The 20,753-nt window shown below is 39.4% G+C and overlaps 1 protein-coding gene across 4 annotated transcripts in view; it reads right to left on the bottom strand.

Moving 5' to 3' along the window:
* GIGYF2 (GRB10 interacting GYF protein 2) overlaps nucleotides 1-20,753 on the bottom strand; it is a 126,726-nt gene that overhangs the window by 21,377 nt on the left and 84,596 nt on the right. For 2 of the 4 annotated variants that reach the window (XM_057551058.1, XM_057551059.1), the window contains 8 exons: nucleotides 18,725-18,891; nucleotides 15,803-15,894; nucleotides 14,645-14,752; nucleotides 13,541-13,641; nucleotides 11,755-11,855; nucleotides 9,673-9,834; nucleotides 8,326-8,484; nucleotides 4,895-5,170 (listed from right to left, as the gene is read on the bottom strand). In XM_057551058.1, coding sequence (XP_057407041.1) covers nucleotides 4,895-5,170; nucleotides 8,326-8,484; nucleotides 9,673-9,834; nucleotides 11,755-11,855; nucleotides 13,541-13,641; nucleotides 14,645-14,752; nucleotides 15,803-15,894; nucleotides 18,725-18,891 — 1,166 coding nt within the window. The remainder of the gene's footprint in view (nucleotides 1-4,894; nucleotides 5,171-8,325; nucleotides 8,485-9,672; nucleotides 9,835-11,754; nucleotides 11,856-13,540; nucleotides 13,642-14,644; nucleotides 14,753-15,802; nucleotides 15,895-18,724; nucleotides 18,892-20,753) is intronic. The other 2 variants (XM_007184739.3, XM_007184741.3) reach the window with 2 other exon arrangements.

Below are 20,753 nucleotides of genomic sequence, written 5' to 3'. Positions count from 1 at the left end.
CACCAAAACCAAAGAAATCACAAGGGGAAAACAAACAAACACTACAGACAAATACCTCTTATGAACATGGACATAAAAATCCTCACCTCCTTTAGCCTAACGAAGGGCATCTACAAAAAACACACAGCTAACATTAAATTTAATGGTGAGAGACTGGATGTGTTCCCCCACATCAACCCAAGATCAGAAATAAGACAAGAACATTCACACTTGCCATTTCTATTAAACACTGCACTGGGGTTCTAGCCAGGGCAATTAGGCAAGAAAAAGAAATAAAAGACTGGGGGAAAAAGTAGTAAAACTACCTCTATTTGCAGATAACATGATCTTGTGTACAGAAAATCCTAATGAATCCACTAAGACACCATTAATTAACCAGTCCAGCAAGATTGCAGAATACAAGCTCAATATACAAAAATCAACTGTACATCTATACACTTGCAAAGAACAATCTGAAAATGAAATTTTGAAAATTCCATTTACAATAGCATCAGAAAGACAAAATACTTAAGAATAAATTTAACAAAAGAAGTACAAAAGTTATACTCTAAAAACTATAAAGCACTGAAAAGAAATTCAAGAAGATCTAAATAAATATAAAAACATCCCATGTTTATGGATTAGAAGACTTAATATTGTTAAGACGTCAAAACTCCCCAAACTGATCTACAGAGTTAATGCAATCCCTATCAGAAGCCCAGTTGGCTTCTTTGTGAAAACTGACCAACTCATTCTAAAATTCATATGGAATTGAAACACAGGAGAGCCAAAACAATATGGAAAAAAAAGAACAAATTTGGAGGACTCACACTTTCTGATTTCAAACTTAACTACAAGGCAATAGTACTGTCAAAGAGGTGTGTTACTAGCATAGCGATCATACAGATCACCTGACTAGAATTCAGAGTGCAGAAATGAACCCACATGTCTAATTTTTAAGACGAGCACCACAGCCATTCAGTGGACAAAGAACAGTTTTTTCAACAAATGGTGCTAGGACAACCAGATAAATCACATGCAAAAGAATGAAGTCAAACCCTTACCTCACATAATTTACACAAATTAACTCAAAATGGATCAAAGAGCTAAAACTACAAAGTCTTAGAAGAAAACATGGGATTCTGTAAAACTTTATGACCTCAGATTTAGCAATTCTTAGATATGACAACAAAAGCACAAGCAACAACAACAACAAAAATAGATAATTTGGACTTCATCAAAATTTAAAACTTTTGTGCATCAAAGGACACTATCAAGGAGGTGAAAAAAAACAAATAATAGGAGAAAATATTTTTAAATCATTTGATACGGAATTTAAATATCGAACATATAAAGAACCCTTAAAAAACTCAGTAATAAAAAGACAACCCAGTTTAAAAATAGGCAAAGGAGGGCTTCCCTGGTGGCACAGTGGTTAAGAATCCGCCTGCCAATGCAGGGGACAAGGGTTCAAGCCCTGGTCCGGGAAGTTCCCACATGCCGCGGAGCAACGAAGCCCATGCGCCACAACTACTGAGCCTGCGCTCTAGAGCCCGCGAGCCACAACTACGGAAGCCCGCGTGCCTAGAGCCTGTGCTCCTCAACAAGAGAAGCCAACGCAATGAGAAGTCCACGCACTGCAACAAAGAGTAGCCCCCGCTCGCCGCAACTAGAGAAAGTACACACGCAGCAAGGAAGACCCAACACAGCCAAAAACAGATAAATAAAATAAATAAATAAATTTTTTTTAAAAAATAGGCAAAGGATTTGAATAGACATTTCTTCAAAGAAGATATACAAATGGTCGATAAATACATAAAAAGATGCTCAACATCACATGTCACCAGGGAAATGCAAACCAAAATCAGAAGTTATCACTTCACACCTACTAGGATGGCTATAATCAAAAAGTCAGATAATACAGGTTGATGAGGATGTGGAGAAACTTGAACCCTCATACACTAAACGTAAAACGGTGCAGCCACTTTAGAAAACAGTCTGGCAGTTGCTCAAACCATTAAACACACTGTTATTATATGACCCAGGAATTCCACTTCTAAATATATATATATATGTGTGTGTGTGTGTGTGTATATCCACATAAAACTTGTACATGAATATTTATAGCAGCAGTAGTCATAAAAGCCAAAAGGTAGAAACAGCTCAAATGTCCATCAACTGATGAATGAACACACAGAATCTGGCATATCCACATAACAGAATATTATTCAGTTATAAAAAAGGGGGAAAAGTATTAATATGTGTTACAACACAAGTGAACCTTAAAACATTATGCTAAATGAAAGAAGCCAGTCACAAAAGACCACATATTATATGATTCCATTGATCTGAAATGTCTAGAAATAGGCAAGACAGAAGAAAGACAGAAAGTAGATTAGGGGTTACTTAGCCCTAAGTTAGGGGAAAATAGGGGCTAAGGTGTGATAGTTAGAGGGTTTGGTGGGTGGTAATGAAAATGTTCTAAAATCTATTGTGTTGATGGTTGCACCTATCTATAAATATGCTAAAAACCATTGAATTGTATACTTTAACTGATTCAATTGCATGGTATGTGAATTATATCTAAATAAAGCCGTCTTAAAAAGCTTTTTTCTCATGAGAGCCTTCAGCAACTAACTCCTCATAACCATCTCGAGCTCTTTATCTTCAATCAGAATGCTTATCCATAAAATAGCTCTACAGTCTTCATGGGAGGATAGGAGGGCAAAACCAGACACACAAAAGACACAGAAAAGTTAGAGATCTGGAAGTTACCCCTGCCTTTGTCTTCTCTCTCACCCCCATATTCTGATCAGTCACCACATCCTGTGATGTAGGGACTCTTAAGAAAGTCTTTTGACAGCCTTTTCGGGGCCCTGGAGCCATAGACACATGGGTTCTAATACAAGGCTGTGCTATCAACTCTCAGCTGGACCCAAGGCAAGCGACTTAGCTTCTTAACATTTCTCCTCTTTGGTAAAACACAGGTATTAATACCTAAGTTTTATAAGGGTGGTTGTGGAAAAAAAATGGAGAACTGTCAGTACGTGCCTGACACAAAGCAAGCACTCAGTCATTAGCAGTTTCTCCAACTCCTCCTTTCTAATCTTGCCACCACTAGGCTTAGATCAAACTTTTCTATTCCTTGCCTGGACAATTCCATCACCCCCTCTCAACTGGTCTACTGACCTCCAGTTTTGTTCAAGTCCATCTCCTATTTAGCTCTCAAAGTGACTTATTCCCTCCTGTAAATCTAGCAGTGTTATTTCCTAGCTGAAAATTCTTTTTACCACTCTAGGTCCTAATTCCTTAATATAGTATATACAGCCCATGGTGATATGAACCCTGCGCACACTTATCTCATACCTCACTCTCCAGCAACTTCATTCTGCTCTCACAAACACCCTCTATTCCCCAAACTGTCTGTTTGACTTTTTTTTTTTTTCTTTGAATTTAATTTTTCCCTCCCTTAATGACTCAGTTTAGAAGCTATCTTCTTTCAGGAAGCCTTCCCTAACTTCTCAGGTAGACAGTGGTTCTCACGTATTAGTGAGCATCAGAATCCCTGGAGGGCTTATTCAAACAAGACTGCTGGGTCCCATTCCTAAGAGGTTCTGATTCAGTACGTCTGGGGTAGGGCCCAAGAATGCACATTCCTAAGGAATTCCCAGGTGATCACACCCTGAGAATTACTGCTCCATGCCCCCTCTCTCACTACACCCAGCCCCCTGTCTTCTAATTTTCTGTTTATGTCTTTATTCCATGAGCTCCCTGAAGACAGGGGACACTAAGCCTTATGGCTACCCATACACACCGTGAGAAGTTCTGCAGACCCTACCATAAACCTGCTCCTCCTTCTCCTATTACTCAGAGTTCATCAATAGTCCCACTACTTTCCCAGTCACTGAAGGCTTACCATCTAAGAGCCATTCCAACTTCTGCCCTTGTCGCTCAGATCCAGAGAACCACTAAGTCTTGCTGATTGCTATTAGGCCAATTCTCATCCTCTGGCCCTACTCATTCTTATACCACCATCACACTCTCTTTACTGGTCTCCCAGTCTCACTTTCTACTTATTTCAAATAATGCTTTGAATCCTCCTAAAACAACACTTTGCACACATCACCTCAATCCAACTTTCAATAAACCCCCATAGTCAGCTATGTTTCAAGCCCTGTATGATGGTTCCTACTTACACGTCCAAATGTTTATGTTTCCTGCCCTCATAAGTCTATGAGCTCTCTGAGGACAGTTGCCTTGTCTCATTTATCTTTGTCTTAGCAGTGATGAAATGATACAGAGTAGGCACTCCAGTGTTTAAATTTATGAACCATACAGACTTACTTGGTTTTGCCTGCATCACTGCTCGTGTCCTACCCTCTTTTATTTATTCTTCCCTTGTTTAAATGCCTAACACAAAGTACAATGCATCGTATTGTTTCCTTGATCAAAAAACGAAGGTAGCGGGCTTCCCTGGTGGCGCAGTGGTTGAGAATCTGCCTGCTAATGCAGGGGACACGGGTTCGAGCCCTGGTCTGGGAAGATCCCACATGCCACGGAGCAGCTGGGCCCGTGAGCCACAATTGCTGAGCCTGCGCGTCTGGAGCCTGTGCCCCGCAACGGGAGGGGCCGCGATGGAGAAAGGCCCGCGCACCGCGATGAAGAGCGGTCCCCGCACCGCGATGAAGAGTGGCCCCCGCTTGCCGCAACTGGAGAAAGCCCTCGCACGAACCGAAGACCCAATACAGACAAAAATAAATAAATTAATTAATTAAAAAAAAGAAAATCCTTAAAAAAAAAAAAAAAACGAAGGTAGCAATATTTAACATAAAAAAAGTACACTGTTTCACTGCTACTGCACTGCCAGCATCTACTTAACTAAAAAAAAAAAAAAACGCTAACAAGTAGCTCCTACAGATGGTGTGGTCTGGTCCAGCTGGTGTCTAGGCTTCACCTTCATCTGCGCCAGCTGCTGCTGCTGCTGTTGCTGCTGCAACCTCCGGAGAGCCTCTTGCTGCTGCTGCCTCTGGCGCATTAACTCCTTCTGCCGCTGGAGCTCCAGCTCTTTCCTCTTCCGTTCCTCCTCCTCGTGCCGGAGTCTGGCTGCCTCCTCTTCCATTCGCAGCCGGTTCTCCTCTAATCGACGCTGGGCTTCTTCTTCTTCCCGGGCCCATTTTGCAGCCTCCTCTTCCTTCCCAGAAGGAAAAGTAAATGATAATAAAATTTAACTGTGTTTAAAAAAAAAATCTGAATCACTTTTCAAGGCTTCAGTCAGAGGCATGCTTACAGGATAATTATCATGTTTAATTTATTTGCTAATTTCTACATAAAAGGAACGTCACTTTGAACATCTATGGTAAGTGCTGATCTCTTAGAGATCACCACAAACTGCAGGCAAGTCTCTTGGAAACTGTTCTAACACTGAGGCAGAGACAGCTTTTCAGGGTGCTGAGCGCAAAGAGCTGTCAGGACCTGCAAGAATACGGATTACCAGGAAAGCCTCAGCCGGTTCCGGACCCAAAGCAACTTTACAAAACCACTTAATTCCATCCCAGGTTCTCACCCGTTTTGGCTCACAGGCCCCTTGGAAGGTCTCTCCTTGACCCATCCTCTACCCCTCTACTACTTTCTGCAGTACCTTGGCTCATTTTCCTTCTGCTTCCCTCCCTCAAAACCATTCCATGTGCCCCGTGGAATTTTCTTGGCCTTCCTCCATGCAGTCTGATTACTGCACCTGCAATGCTCTAGAGCTCAGCAGTCCCCAACCTTTTGGCACCAGGGACCATTTTCGTGGAAGATAATTTTTCCAAGGACTGGGGGTGGGGGTGGGGTGGTTTCGGGATGATTCAAGCTCATTACATTTATTGTGCACTTTATTTCTGTCATTATTATATCCACTCCACCTCAGATCATCAGGCATTAGATCCCGGGGGTTGGGGACCCCTGCCTAGCTTATCCAGACAGCACATTCCCCTCCATTCTCCAGAACTCAGGGCAGACACCAGCCACTCTACGAGTACTTCCCTAGCCTTCAGGAGGTAGACTTCCCCTCTGCCTTTTGATTATGCCCAACTACACCTTGTCCTCCTCTCTCTGTTTGCTCTTAGCCCATCTGTGGCAGCAACTGTTACTACCTATCCAGCAAAAATTCCTTTCAGGTTGCTTCTTTGCAGAAGAATATATGCTGTCATATCCGAGGTTTAAAATGCCAGATTTTGCTTTTTAAGCTTCCAGTGTAAACAGGGACAGCCATGTGATCTGATTTAGGCCAAAGGGATGCTTCCAGAAAAGATATTCTTCCCAGACAAAAGGAAAGAAGCATGAGAGAAGGGCCACTCCCTTTCTGGGTACAGGGTATGGTATGATATCCAAAACTCCTAACCATGAGGCAAAAAATGGGAACTCAAAAGTCAATACACCGGGACTTCCCTGGTGGTCCAGTGGTTAAGAATCCGCCTTCCAATGCAGGGGATGCGGTTTCGATCCCTGGTCGGGGACCTAAGATCCCACGTGCCACCGGCAACTAAGCCTGCGAGCCGCAACTACTGAGCCCGTGCACCACAACTAGAGAGAAGCCCGCGTGCCGGAACAAAGAGCCAGCGCACTGCAATGAAGATTCCACATGCCACAACTAAGACCCAATGCAGCCAAAAAAAAAAAAAAAAGGTCAACATACCAAGAAATGGTAGAGCAGAGCGTGCACCATGAGGTGAAAAAGTCAACACACCAGGAGATGACAGAGGAGAAGCATGTGAAGGACCTGGATCCTTAATGATATCACTGAGTCACTGAAGTTCATGTTTAACTGCCTTATTTCCAAAGAACACCTTGATATGTGAGGCAATAACGTTATCTACTGTTTAAACCATTTTTAGGTGAATATTTTGATTTTTCAGCTGAAAGCATCCAAAATGTGGCATTTATTTCTTGTAAAATCATCACCTACATAGTCTGTGAGCTTCTTGAGTACAGAAACAATTTCTTAAAAAGTTTTGGACTCTACCAGCAAACAATCATAACAACTGGCATATGGTATATTAACAAAATCTATTAACTGTTAAATGAATAAACCAAAGAATCTAACCTGGAAGTTATCCATCTAACTCTAAAGAATTTAGATTTCTCAAAGAGTTTCAATCAAGAACTTAAGCAAAAGCAGGTCATCTCCAGCTTCGTGTCAATCCAACCAACAAACAAAAACCCACACCCCTAAGTGTGGACTGCTGTACATGGTGACTTCCTTCCAAAGAGTACAGTAAGGGGGAAAAAGAGTAACTTTACAGTGGAGACACCTGACAAGCACTACTGCAGCCAGGTGATCAATGTCAACATCAATAACCATAAATCATGTTGGTAATATGTACCCTTGGTATGTGATGAAAATGGTACTTAACTTCTGTGATCTTCTTCTGAAACACCCATAACTCGTCTGATTGTGAGAAAAACTTCAAACAAACTCCGAGAGAGGGTTACCCTACAATACCCTGACCAGTATTCCTAGAGGGTTACCCTACAATACCCTGACCAGTATTCCTTAAAACTGCCAAAGTCATCAAAAACAAGGGAAGTCTGAGAAACTGTCACAGCCAAGAACAAGCTAAGGAGACATGACAACTAAATGCAATATTCTGGATAAGATCCTGGAACAGAAAAGGGACACTGGGGAAAAGCTGAAGAAATGTTAATAAACTATGGTCTTTAGTTAATAATAATAATAATACCTCAATATTGATTTATTAATGTGTCAATATTGGTTTATTATAACAAATGTACCATACTAATGTAAAATAATAATAGGGGAAACTGCAGTATCATCCCAATTTTCCTGAAAATCTCCAACTGTTCTAAAAAGAAAATCTACTAATAAAAAAAACCTACCTCTGTTCTTAAACATGAAAAGGAAACGCTTTAGGGGTTCCGGCTGCCTGTAACGGCAGAATGGCACGGTTACAATAGAGTCAGATAATGGTCATTGCTGCCATCATCTTATGGATATATTAAGCAGCAAGGAACTGTGCACTCTAAAAGTGTGAACCGGGGAGTGCCCTACGGCAAAAAGTTGTCAATCTCCAGATCTCACGTTTGGTTTTTTAAGAGCAGGTCTTCTTCAATTTTTCTCTGGTGCCCTCGTTTTTTGTTTGTTTTGATTCCTTGACATTTTGTTCAGCTTTTATAATTACATGTGGGATGGTTATCACAAAAGTAGTAAGAGCCAGTTAGATCTCTTTTGGTAATTTGCAGCAACCTGAAAAAGTTTTAGATAGGCTCTCCTAATATCCTAATACTTTCTTAATCACTAATTCCTAGCTTCAAAGAAGCAATGAGAAGAGCAAACCATCTGATCACCTGCTTGCGTAACAATTCTTCCTGCTTCCGCCTTTCTTCCTCTTCTCTTCTCCTTTCCTCCAGTCTTCTAAGAGCTTCTTCTTGCTGCTGTCTTTCTTCCTCTTCTCGCTGTCGCCGTAATGCAATTTCCTGCTCCCTCTGGCGTCGCAGAGCCTCCTCCTAAATTTAAAAAAAAAAAAGTGTGAGTGTGTGCACACGCGTGCGTGCATCTCAATTAATATATTACATCATAATTTGGAAAGAAATAGGCTATGTGCTGCTAAGATCCTGTTAACAGTATATATAAAAAGTATCTAACCAGGATCTAGGGCAAAAAGTATATATGTGAGCTGGGGAGTAGGTATATTAAGAGTTAAAATAATTTGTATTTAAAATATTAATAGTTAAATAGCACTACATGCAAAGTCCATCCTGGTTTCTACATTAGCTACATCATTTCCTGATTAACACTAAAAAGGACGCAGGCTTTGGTTTCTCTGTTGCTACCATCAGTCCCTATTTTTTTAATCAAATGAGAACCTAAGGCATAGAGAAGTCAAACCAACATAGCCACCAAAAATGCCTGGTGAGGTAGAGAAGTTTTCCAGTCAAAAGTATTGAATAAAGCCATGTGTCTCAGAACATGTTCCCAGAACTAAAGTCCCACGGATATTAAATATACAGAAACGGGTCCCACTGTCAAAATAACTTAGGAAGAAATAATGAGCAACACAGAATTAAACAGATTTCTTTACTGCAATACTTCTTAAGGTCCTTACATTGCTAATGTAGAGTGTGATTCTAAGAAATACTAGTAGTTCTAATCTAATCTCAGCATGGACATGGATGCCTTTTTTCAGAGTTCTTCTTAGGGCAAAAAACAAGAAGGAAATGTGAAGCAAAGGCTAGACACTGGGGCTGTTACAGAGTGGATTCTTTCAAATGGGATCTTTAAAAATCCCAGTAGAAAAATGGTCCAAGCACATAATAGAGAATTCCCAACAAAGAAATACAAATGGCCACAAAACATGAAAAACATTCGGTGTCACTGGTTATAAATACTTAAGGACTTAATTACTTCTGAAATCTAACTCGTTTATAAAACCCCAGGAAATATGTAAAAGCAATCAATTCCAATGAGTTACTAGGACTGAAGAATATCCCTCCAGTGGGTGTTAGTGGATAACAGACATTTTTCCTAAAGGGAAGTGAGTCTCCTAAGATTCTAATCCCAATCCTGCTAACTCCCTGATGCCTTAGGGAAGCCTTCTCCGGGAGAACTATGACCTGTGAAATGACGGGAGTGAGCAAGATATCCCCCAGGCCCTCCTTCAGCGCTAATCGTATGAGCAGAGTTCTCAGACATACCTGTTTCCTTCGGGCAAGCTCTTCTTCCTCTCGCCTTTTCCTTTCTTCCTCCTGCTGTCTCCGAAGAATTTCCTCCTGTTGTCTCCGGAGTTCTTCTTGCCTCTTTCGATCCTCCTCTTCCCGTTTTGCCCTCATTTCTGCCTCTCTTCTCTCCTGCTCTAGCTGTGGTTTACACAAGGGTGCTCTTAGAAACTTGAGGCCAAGCACAGAACACTCCAACATCACTGACCAGTACTGTTAGGAGCTGGTCAGTGCAGACACTGAAAGGTGGAGACACTACCATTCACTCAGTTATGTGTAGTGCAAGTGGGTGATGAAAGCAGCTCTGTGAGAGCTCTAAGCTCTGCTATGTCATAGTAACCAGAAAGTTTTACGCTCTTCTAAGCTGGATGCACTCACCCCTACTTTTACCTGTCTCTTCACTCCATACTACTACTGCACATCTCCTATATGTGGGAGAGTGGCCTGTGTTGAGAGTAACATCAGAATTCTCTTGGGATGGCATTTCTTTGTTCATCCCTACAAAGGATTTTCTGATTGAAGATCTAACAATGTGTCTAACAAGGTTTCAACCGCAATGTTGTTGAAAAATTACAGAAATTCTTTAAAATCTGAAGGCCAACCACTTAACTAACTCTATCATGTATAATTCCCCAATACTAGTCAAATCCAGCCCCCTAGTCTCCAGTCCTATTGCCACACATATAATTCAGGCCTTTACTTTCTCATCCACATTCCTAACAGTCTCTTACCTGGTTTCCCAGCATCCTGTTTTGCCCAGAGTCCCCAGTTCAACATCCAACCTCCACCAAAAAAATCACTCCCAGGCTTACATTTAATACCATCCTTCACCTTGAAAATAAATCCTAAGTCTTTAACGTGACACGGGCAAGGATCCTCCTGATTGGCCTGCCTCATCTTCTTTAATCTCTCTCATCATTTATTACTCAGACACACCAGCTCTAGACTGGACCAAATTATTTAACTGTTTCCTGTGCCAGGATGTTCTCATACACTTCTAGCCTTTACAGGTCTTGTTTCCTCCAACTGCAGTTTAATTTTCACCTCCTTCTACTCTGTCAACCCAAAACCCTTCAACTGAGCTAAATCCTACTACCCTTCAAGTGAAATCAGCTCAGGTATTACCATCCATCCAAAGTGTCACCCAATTCCTGATCCCCACCTCTCCTGCTAGGTAGCTGGCCCACATGCTTCCTTGTGTTACTTGCCTGTGTCATCATCTTCCCAACACCCCCAACACACACACACACACACACACACACACACACACACACACACACACAGACAAGAATGCACACTTTCATCATCTATGTGTTCCCAGCACAAAGCGTTATCTATGGAACAAGACCAAAATCAAGAATTGTTTGAATTATGGTCTGTCACTCATATGGAGACAGATCTTGACTCTGAACTCATTTCATATTCTGGGCACTCTAAGGATACTGTCACTACCTCGGGATAAGAATGCACTAAACATAAAATAGGAACAAGATTCTCTCGGAGGCATGAGAACCCAGAAATCATTTCAATAACACTAGGTGTTCACAGACAACCTCTTCTGACAAGTACTAAAACCAAAATTCAAGATTCCTAGCTCCTCCAGAAGATGTGAATAGAACACAGAATGTAATATTAATGTTGAGGTTTTCAGCTGTATGTCTTAGGCACTAAGAAGCGTAAACAAACACCACCATAAAGATTCAATGTGGGAACTCAAGCCTCAGATCAAGGGTCTTATAATAAGCTATGCAGTGGATATTTTCTTATGATCTTGTAACAAGCATTTATACCATGAATAACATACCACCGTGATCGTTAATGTGTCGACAAACCAATTTTAATTGATTTAATTTAAACTTGTTACTTTAAATTGTTGTGAGGTCTTTTTGGGGAGAAGGCGGCACAATAATGACAGAGTATGAATGTGCTTATACCAGCTACGTAGCCGTGAACTAAAAGGAAAAATGTATAAGTAGCTAGAGAAATAGACACATCAATAAACAAACGTCTATGACCTGCAGTTGGAAAGCATGCACTGCTATGGAAGAATGAGTTTCAGACCTTTGCAGCTTTGGCCTTCTCCATCTGCTGAAGCTGTTCAAGGGCAGGTCCTGGAGTTGTGGTGTCAAGGGGAAGATCCCATACACTACCACCTTCCCAAACTATAAGACATGAGGGGAAAAAAGTGAGGGATATCAGACTTTATATACATGGCTAAATGTCCAGAAGAATAATGAAAAAAGCTGTTTCCCTGTCCCTAAATGAGCTCCATCACCTACATCTGTTCTGCTTCTAAGAAGACTGAACTACCAGTGGGCTCTAGTTTATATCAGTACCCTTCAACACATCTAGAAGAAAGTACCAGGCATTTATTGGGAACTAATTTCATCCTCAAAAAAACCCGTATCTGTTCATATCCCCATTTTTACAGATGAACAAGCTAATAAGGGTCAGAGGTAGTTTTGTAACATTCCCAAGGACACATGGCAACCACATGGCCATGCCAGGATTTAAATCCCAGTGTATATAGATCCCAATGCCAACAGTATTTCCAGTAGCCACACAACTTGTTACTGCATACGAAGTGGAGAGTGGGGTTAAGAGAGGTATGGCTGTAGAACTAGAGAGAACTCAGTGGTTGCACAATATTGTGAATGTATTAAATGCCACTGAATTGTTCATCTTAAAATGGTTAACTTTATGTTACATGAATTGCATTTCAATGAGAGAGAGAGAGAGAGAAAGAAGTACAGCTGGAGCTGGGAGTACTCTGGAAAGGCTAGGCAGGTCTCACAAATGACACTGGGCCCTGCTGACCTGAAAGGCAGCACAGGGTCTGATATCAAAGTAAATGAACAGATAAAGGCTTCTGAGCCTGTTTTCCTATTGCCTGTAAGGTTTGCTGACACCACTTTTCAGCATTCTCTATTTCCTACATTCCTATTATAGTCTATTTATGGACTATAAATTATTGTCTGCATAAAACCAATGGACTGTTTGTAAAGGACCTTAATTGCATACCTGAAGAGAGAAAATGTTTAATAAGGTATTCATAGTTTTTTAAAAAGTGAAGACTATTTTAACATCCTAACAACTATAAATGACTCCCAAGAAAAAATAAGGTACATACAGCATGGGAAGTTGAGTTGATAAGAGACAATAATCAGTCCTTCTCCTGCCATAATCCCCAGGGTCAATGTCAGCAAGAGAACTATGACATGAATGGCTCAATGGCTCAAAGAAAACTCCATCAGTGCCCATGGTCTTTACCTCTTGTAAGGACTATCCATGGTTCAAACTACCCATACCTCTGCATGGATCAGACCTTAAGAAACAGAAGCGCTGCACCAATATCAAAATGTTTCCAAAACCCCAGCCCTAAATTTTCCAATTTGATGCAAAAAGATGAGCGAATGAGGTAAGGGTAGCCTTTTCTATTCCCCAAATCTCTAGGTACCTGCAGTGTTAAACTACTCATCAACCCTCGACTCAAAAGAATACATCATCATTACTTATGTTTTTAACTTACGCTTTTTCTCACTCTGGTGAAGAGAATAAAAACAATTCAAAAGACTTTTCTACAGTGGTTAGAACAACATAAAAAAAGAGAGGCTGACTCAAGTTCAAGAAATCTATCTACTAAGTAATTTCTAGCAACTCCTTAACAGCTATTTTCAATAGCTGGGGTCTATTTAAAACAAAACAGAACAAAACAAAAAACTCACTTTTTATTAATATTCAATACAAAACATGTCGAAAAACTGATATATTTTTTAAAAACTGAATTATAAAAGTTATATGAGTCTAAATCCTTGGCGCTATCCTAAAGGCCAATCTAAGGTTTTACCTGTAGGCTGTGAGGTTGTTGGCTGGAGTTCCCAGATAGAACCAGTATCTGGCACTGACACAGACCTAGTTACTGAGGGAATGACGTTCTGATCAGATATTCTGCAAAAGGGAAATTAGAAAATTAACTTGTTCTTGTCATCCACGAAAATAAAGATATTTCCAGATTATTTGTAGGTTTCTGAGGTTATTTGGCCAGAAAACTTCATTGTTTTAACTAAAACATAACACTACCAAAACATTTAGGAAAGGAAAAAGGATAGAGGCAAGGTAATCACACTTCTGGACCTTCAAGGTATTAGCAAATTTTGATTTCCAAATAATGGATATGCCTACTGTCTTTAAAAAATCCAGAATATCTCAATAAGAGTCACAGAGGCAGCATGTTATCATGAAAAAACTCACAGACCTTAAGTCAAAAGGTCTGCGTTTTAATTCTGTCTCTGAAGTGTTCCGTGTATTATGTCAACCAAGTCCTTTAGCCGCTCTGAGTCCCAGTTTGCCCATCTTTAAAATGGAGACCTGAACACCTAACCTGCCTACCTGCAGAATGGGTTATGGCTCAAAAGAGAAATATAAAAGGTTCTGGTTAAACTGGACAGTAAAGTTTTTAACAGCAGTGACTGACACCTCTGCAGGAGGCGTGCAGGAGACCTACCACCTTGCCCATCTCGTAGGAGACAAAACACATACTACCCTGAATGTTAACTTGAAACAGCAGGAATTTAAGACTTTTCGCATAATTTCCTTTTCCTTAGACCTACCTTAATGGCTTTTGGGTCTGGACAATTATAACCCTGTGTGGCATTGTTAATATCTTTCTTGAGACATCACAGGTAAAAATGAGATTAAATTTCTCGACTACATTTTTTTGTTGTTGCTGATTCCATGAGCCTACACTGCTTTTCAAGCGTTCTTAGTATTCTTTGGTTATTATTCAAAATTTATCCTCTGAGTATAAAGACCAAATAAATGCTTTACTTAATTATTATTATTTTTAAAAACTATATTCTATTTTTACACACAACACAAAAAAAATTTCCTTTCCTCTCTTTCTTTAAAACATACACACACAATGTGACACATCATGGAAACGACCACCAACCTCATCTTCAGTGCCTGGAACTGCTGGAGAAGAAGTGCCAACTGTTGCTGCTGCTGGGAAGACAGTGCTGCTTTCTGTTGCTGAGCCAGAACTTGTGCATATTGTTGTCTTCAAAAAGTAAAATACAGTATAACCTGTCTATCCACATTTAGTTCACTTTACTGAGACATTAAAACACAAAGTTCAGGCCCCCCCAACAAAAAACACCATTAGAAATAGCTAGCAAATATATTTTACACAAATAGTTCTGTAGTTTATTCTAGAAAGAACTGAACTAATAGATGGCATGTTTCTGAGTGAAAAGAGAACAGAAAAAAAAAAAAAAATTCATGAAATGCCCAAAACTGGAAAGTTCCCTTAAGATGATAGTAGCCTTTTATCAGAAAACAAGTGAGAAATAAAACAGATTCAAACTAACAGCTATTTCCACATGAAGAACTCTTTGCAAAAATAAAATCACTTGTATAAAAATCCTCAAATTTATATGTTTCAGCTTGGAAAATTTTAGGTAAGATTTTTTTTCACTAGATCAGAGGTGGACAATTTTTTTTCTGTAAAGAGCCAGACAGTAAATATTTTGGGCTTTGCAGGACATTCACAACTACTCAATTCCACCTCTGTAGTGCAAAAGTGGCCATAGATAATACACAAACAAATGGGTATGACTCTGTTCCAATAAAACTCTGCTTATGAAAACAGATAGCCGGCCAGTTTGCCAACCTCTGCACCAGATGATAGCAAATCTTACTTCTTCTATGAAAGGGACCCATAACCTAAGTGACTCTACCATCATTCCATACCACTACTAATAGCATAAACTTTTACTGCTTTCCTGTCCCCTCATCTGTTTTTTCTCTGCAGCATTCAAAGTTGACCCATTTAGAAGACACTTAGTTCTTAAAATGTTTGTTGATTCTTGCTTTAGGAGCTAAAGATCTTGCAAAATTATAGTTATGTGTCATCTTCTACAAACTTCTGGTATTTAAGAAACAAGGTAAGACCAAACTTAGATTGTATAGTGGTAACATGCCACTAGCTAGATTTGATGACTGAAGTATCCTATTTAGTTTTCTGCTGTAAATGGTGAAATTTGGGAGCAGATTATATCTAAAGGCCCTTTTGGTGCTGCAGTACACCCAACCGCATTACTGCTCTTACTGTATTAAGAACTGCTGATACTGGAGGTGCTGCATCTGGTATAAGGCTGTGAGTTCCTGCTGCCTGGTCAGTCGTTCCTGGTCCAACTCTCCCTGGGAGTAAAGGGGTGAAGGAAAGAAATACCACTGAATAAACTGAAAGAGCCTAAAAGCAATTTAGTACTTATATCTGAAAGGAAAATGAATCCTAGACCTTCACATCCCGCCCCACCTTTATACCCCAAACCCAAAACACCTATTAAAAAAAAAAATCAGGCATCTTGGAAACTAGTGCCATCTAGTGGAAGAAGGTGGTGTCAGCATTATAAGAGATTCCCTAAGGTGAGAAAGGTTCCTTATTTAGCTGCTGTTCTCCCCTCCTGCCCTTGAAGCTGAATGTTGTACTGCACTCCAGAGTTATTACTGTAACTAAAAAAATGTATAATTCTCCCAATCTTAAGTGATTTATAAATTTGGAGATTATGGAGAAATTAGAGAAGTAGGACAAAACAGAAAGGAGTAAAATTAAATCTTATGGTAGGATTTTATAATGACACATAACAATTACAGGGAGGTAGTGTATAAGTATGTCTTCTTAAAGGGGATGAGAAATTTAAAATTAAATGGAATATAAAAGAGCTTTGAAAACTGTTTAACTCTCTATCCAAAAATTAGGTGTTTCTATTGCTATTAATACACCATGAGTTTAAAAATAAGCTGTAGTTGGGACTCCCCTGGTGGTCCAGTGGTAAAGAATCTGCCTTCCAATGCAGGGGACATGGGTTCGATCCCTGGTCGGGGAAGATCCCACATGCCGCGGAGCAACTAAGCCCGCGCACCACAACTACTGAGCTCGTGCACCTCAACGAGAGAGCCCGCATTCCGCAAACTACAGAGCCCACGCGCCCTGGAGCCCGCAACAACTAGAGAGAAGCCCACATGCCTCACTGAAGATCCCGCACACTGCAGCTAAGACCCAACACAGCCAAAAAAAAAAAAAAAATTTTAAAATAAGCTGTAGTAAAACCCTGTTTTTTAGCTTATATGTCAAATAACATGGCTGGAATTTATATTTTGGGAAGCTAATAGTGGAAGAAAAATGAAAAGTGAAGTAAAGATAGTAGAAATAAAAGCATAAGGGTGACAGACTAAATTTAGACAAATCATTAGTGAACAGTTTATATCCTTACTGCACACTGATTATAGTTTGGAAAAAAACATTTGATATATGATTTCTTGTGATGAGGTTCATCTGAAATTCAAGGACATTCTTCTTTCTTATTAAATATTCATGGATAGAAGCTACACTAGGTTAGTCTAAAATTAACTTAGGTGCAAAGGCAATACCTGACAGGAAGCAGAGCTTCCCATGGATTTTCCCCTTAAGTGGGTCTGACTGAGGCTCAGACCCTAAAATTGGAAGTCAGGAAATGGATTAGAGCAAGCATGCCAAGCTCCAAGTGATGAGCTTTCAGCGCTGAAACATGCAAGATAAAAACCCATCCCAATTTCTGAGCAGGTGGTAAAAATACAATTTATATACAGTAATACACAATATAATTTTTCTTTGGATTTACAACAGAAATGTCAGGAATAATTCTCCTCATGTAGGAATTTTAATTGCTCTCCAAACTATACGAGGTCTCAACCCATCAGTGGATTGTGAAATCAATTACTGGATCGTGAAATCAATTACTGGATTGTGAAATCAATTACTGTGTCAAGATTAACATTTACATATTGGAAAAAAAAAGAAAAGAAATGGAAAGAAAATATGTACATGGCACCAAATGTTTTGTGAAACTTGTTTCAGATATACCTGCACATTAATAAGTGTACAGAGTAGTGACATAAAAATCTTTTTTTTTTTTTTTCCTATGGGCTGTGGTCATAAGTTCGATAGCCATTGTTCTCACTTATGAACTCTCTTGGCTACAGATGTTGTGACTGACTTATTCATCTTCATCACGTAAGAACCTAACACAGCCCTGGCACAGATCTTCAATATATAATTGGTGAGTAAATCAATGGATATTACTGTAGAAATCCAGTGTTCACACTAAAGGTTTTTGACTATGGCCACTTTTGACTATGACCAGCAACCAGACACTGCAACCTGGAGAAGCAAAAGAGAGGCACAGATCCAAAGTCCCCCCAAAAGGAACTAAACAGGGAGAGGCCCAGGAGCAGCTGCAAAAAGACTTCCCCTTCAAAGGCACTCCAGGGTCAGCATACTAGAAGGGTTACGTTATGATCTAATTTTTAGTTAAAATATCAGTAACTAATGTTAAAAAAATAAAAAAGTCTTCAAAATATTCTGAAGCAATGGAATTTTATCTTAGTAACATTTGCTTTAAGGCAAAACTCAAATTTAAGAACTCCAGAAGTCAGAAAGCAAGAGGCAAATAAATGGAGAGGAGAATGTGCATTCTAACTAGAGACAACAAGAAACTCTAAGTCAATTGTGCTGAAGCACAGCAGATAAAGGTAAAAGCTCTGAAATGAACTTAGAAAGGTAAGGAGCCAGAACGTGCATGACCTGGTAGGGAGGCCAGGATAAGATGTTCTTCTTTCAACACCTGCTGGAAAGCTACTGCAGGGTTCTGTTTCTTGGGAGAGAGAGAGAGAGAGAGAGAGAGAGAGAGAGAGAGAGAGTGTGTGTGTGTGTGTGTGTGTGTGTGCGAGAGAGAGAGAGAGAGAGAGAGAGAGAGAGAGAGGGAGAGGGAGAGAGAGAGAAAAGGATGGGCACAGTATTTGAGTTTTGAAAAGATCATTATAGCTAGGTATGTAGTCTCTGACTCAGACTTCCCATTGCCATTTCAGTTAATTTCTTTCAAGGAACTAGTTTCTTCTTCATTAGATGTAACATCTGGATTGCGTTTACAAAGAGAAGCAAGTGCTTCTGTGTCCACTATGTGTTCTGGGTGAAGCATAAGGTACTTACCATATGAGGAGGGGGAGCTGGTCCAGGAGAGAAAGGAACCCTTCCCCACATTTTCATGATATCACCAAGAGGTTGGAAGCTTTCATCACATGCTCTCTTCACCAACAAAGACATAGTGAAATAGCCCGCCTGAAACCATTCTGCCATCTCCTGATTATTGAAGGGACCTACAATAGCATTAATTAAACAGAAAAGCAATAAGAATCCTTTCAAGCTAAAGAGGAAAAATATATTTCTGGGGTCTGATCCTCACCCAGAGGTAACAATTTGTTTCAGGTGGCACCTATCAAATATCTTGTATAATATCTTAATTTATCACAAAAAGTGGTGAACAGGACTCAAACTAATAAAATACTACAGAAACAATTTAGAAATAAGCCTATGTCTACACATCCCAATTTCTCAGCAGTGTTTTAATTATTTTAAGGAGCATAATTGTCTCCAACTCAATCTCTATAAAGTTCATTTGTCAGAAAAGCATAACACTAAAAAGAGTTAGTGTTTGTTAGACTTTGTAGCACTTAGGCATAGAGAAATAAATATGCAGGGATGAATATGCTCTTCTCTAATTTTCATTTTCTGTTAGAGTTTACTGGAGGTTAGGCAAAATATAAACAATAATGAATTAAATTAAGAAAAATTACAATTTATTTATCTAGGGTAAGATTAAATCTGGCCTTGGTAAGGGAAAAAAAAAACTAACATTCTCTAGATGTTTTACAATAAGAAATAACCGAATATTTTATACATAAAATTAACAAACTCACTATCAATAACCATTGATTCAGCAACTATTTACTGAACACCAGTCACACAGGTCCAGGCAGGAAGATACAGCAGTAAACAAAACCAAGCCCTCGAACTTCCACCTCTGGGATGGTGGAGTAGATGTACTTCTCCCTGCTCCTCCTGCCAAATATAACTAAAAACCCTGGACATTACATATAAAACAAACAAACAAAAAGACTCCTAAAGGTAGAGAGAAGGCAGCAGACTGACTAGAGGCCTTGGAGCCTGAGGAACCAGCTGGTGTTGAATTCCCTGGGTTTTCATTTTACCTCACACTTCCCAAATTTGGAGCTGAAGAAGCGAGCAACAAGAAACATGGCCCAATGTATACAATTGAAAACATGACCCAATTATAGGCTATCTACAAGAAAGTCACTTAAAATATAACAATATAGGCAGGTATAAAATGAAAGGATAGAAAAAGATGTATCAAACAAACATTAATCAAAAGAAAGCTGAAATGGTTATATTAGTATTTAATAAAGTAGGCTTCAGAGCAAAGAAAATTACCAGAGACAGAGAGGGACATTATATAATAATAAAGGGTCAATCCACCAAAATGTATGCACCAAACAACAAAACTGTGAAATATGTGAAGCAAAATCTGATAGCTGAAAAGAGACACAGAACAGATCCACAAGTAAAGTTGAAGAGTTCAGTAACTGATAGAACAACTAGATAGATAATCAGAAAGACTACAGAATTCAATACCACATCAACCAATAAGATCTAATTGACATTTACAGAACACTCCAAAGATAGCAAAGTACACATTCTTTTCAAGTACCCACAGAACATACAGCAAAACAGACTATATTCTGGACCGTGAATAAATCTCAACAGATTTTTAAAAACTGAAATCGTATACAGTGTGTTCTTTGACAACAACAAAATCAAACCGGAAATCATACACAGAAAGTTAGAAAATCTCTAAACACTTGGAAACTAAACTACACACTTCTAAATACTACATAGGTAAAAGTGGAAGTCTCAAAGAGAAATTTTTTTAAAATACACTCAATGAAAATACATATATCAAAATTTGTGGTATGCAGTTAAATAAGCTCTGAGAGAGTCATGTATAGTATTAAATGCTTACATCAGAAAAAAGTCTCAAATCAATAATATAAGCACCCACCTCAAGAATCTAGAAAAACAGCAAAATAAACCCTAAGATGCAGGAGGAAAGAAATAATACAGATAAGAGCAGAAATCAATGAAATTAAAAACAAAAACAACA

Source organism: Balaenoptera acutorostrata, chromosome 8 (genome assembly GCF_949987535.1).
Source record: "Balaenoptera acutorostrata chromosome 8, mBalAcu1.1, whole genome shotgun sequence".
Classification (NCBI taxonomy): domain Eukaryota; kingdom Metazoa; phylum Chordata; class Mammalia; order Artiodactyla; family Balaenopteridae; genus Balaenoptera; species Balaenoptera acutorostrata.
The sequence above is the reverse complement of the archived record's forward strand: the minus strand, read 5'-3'. Positions and strand labels throughout refer to the sequence as shown.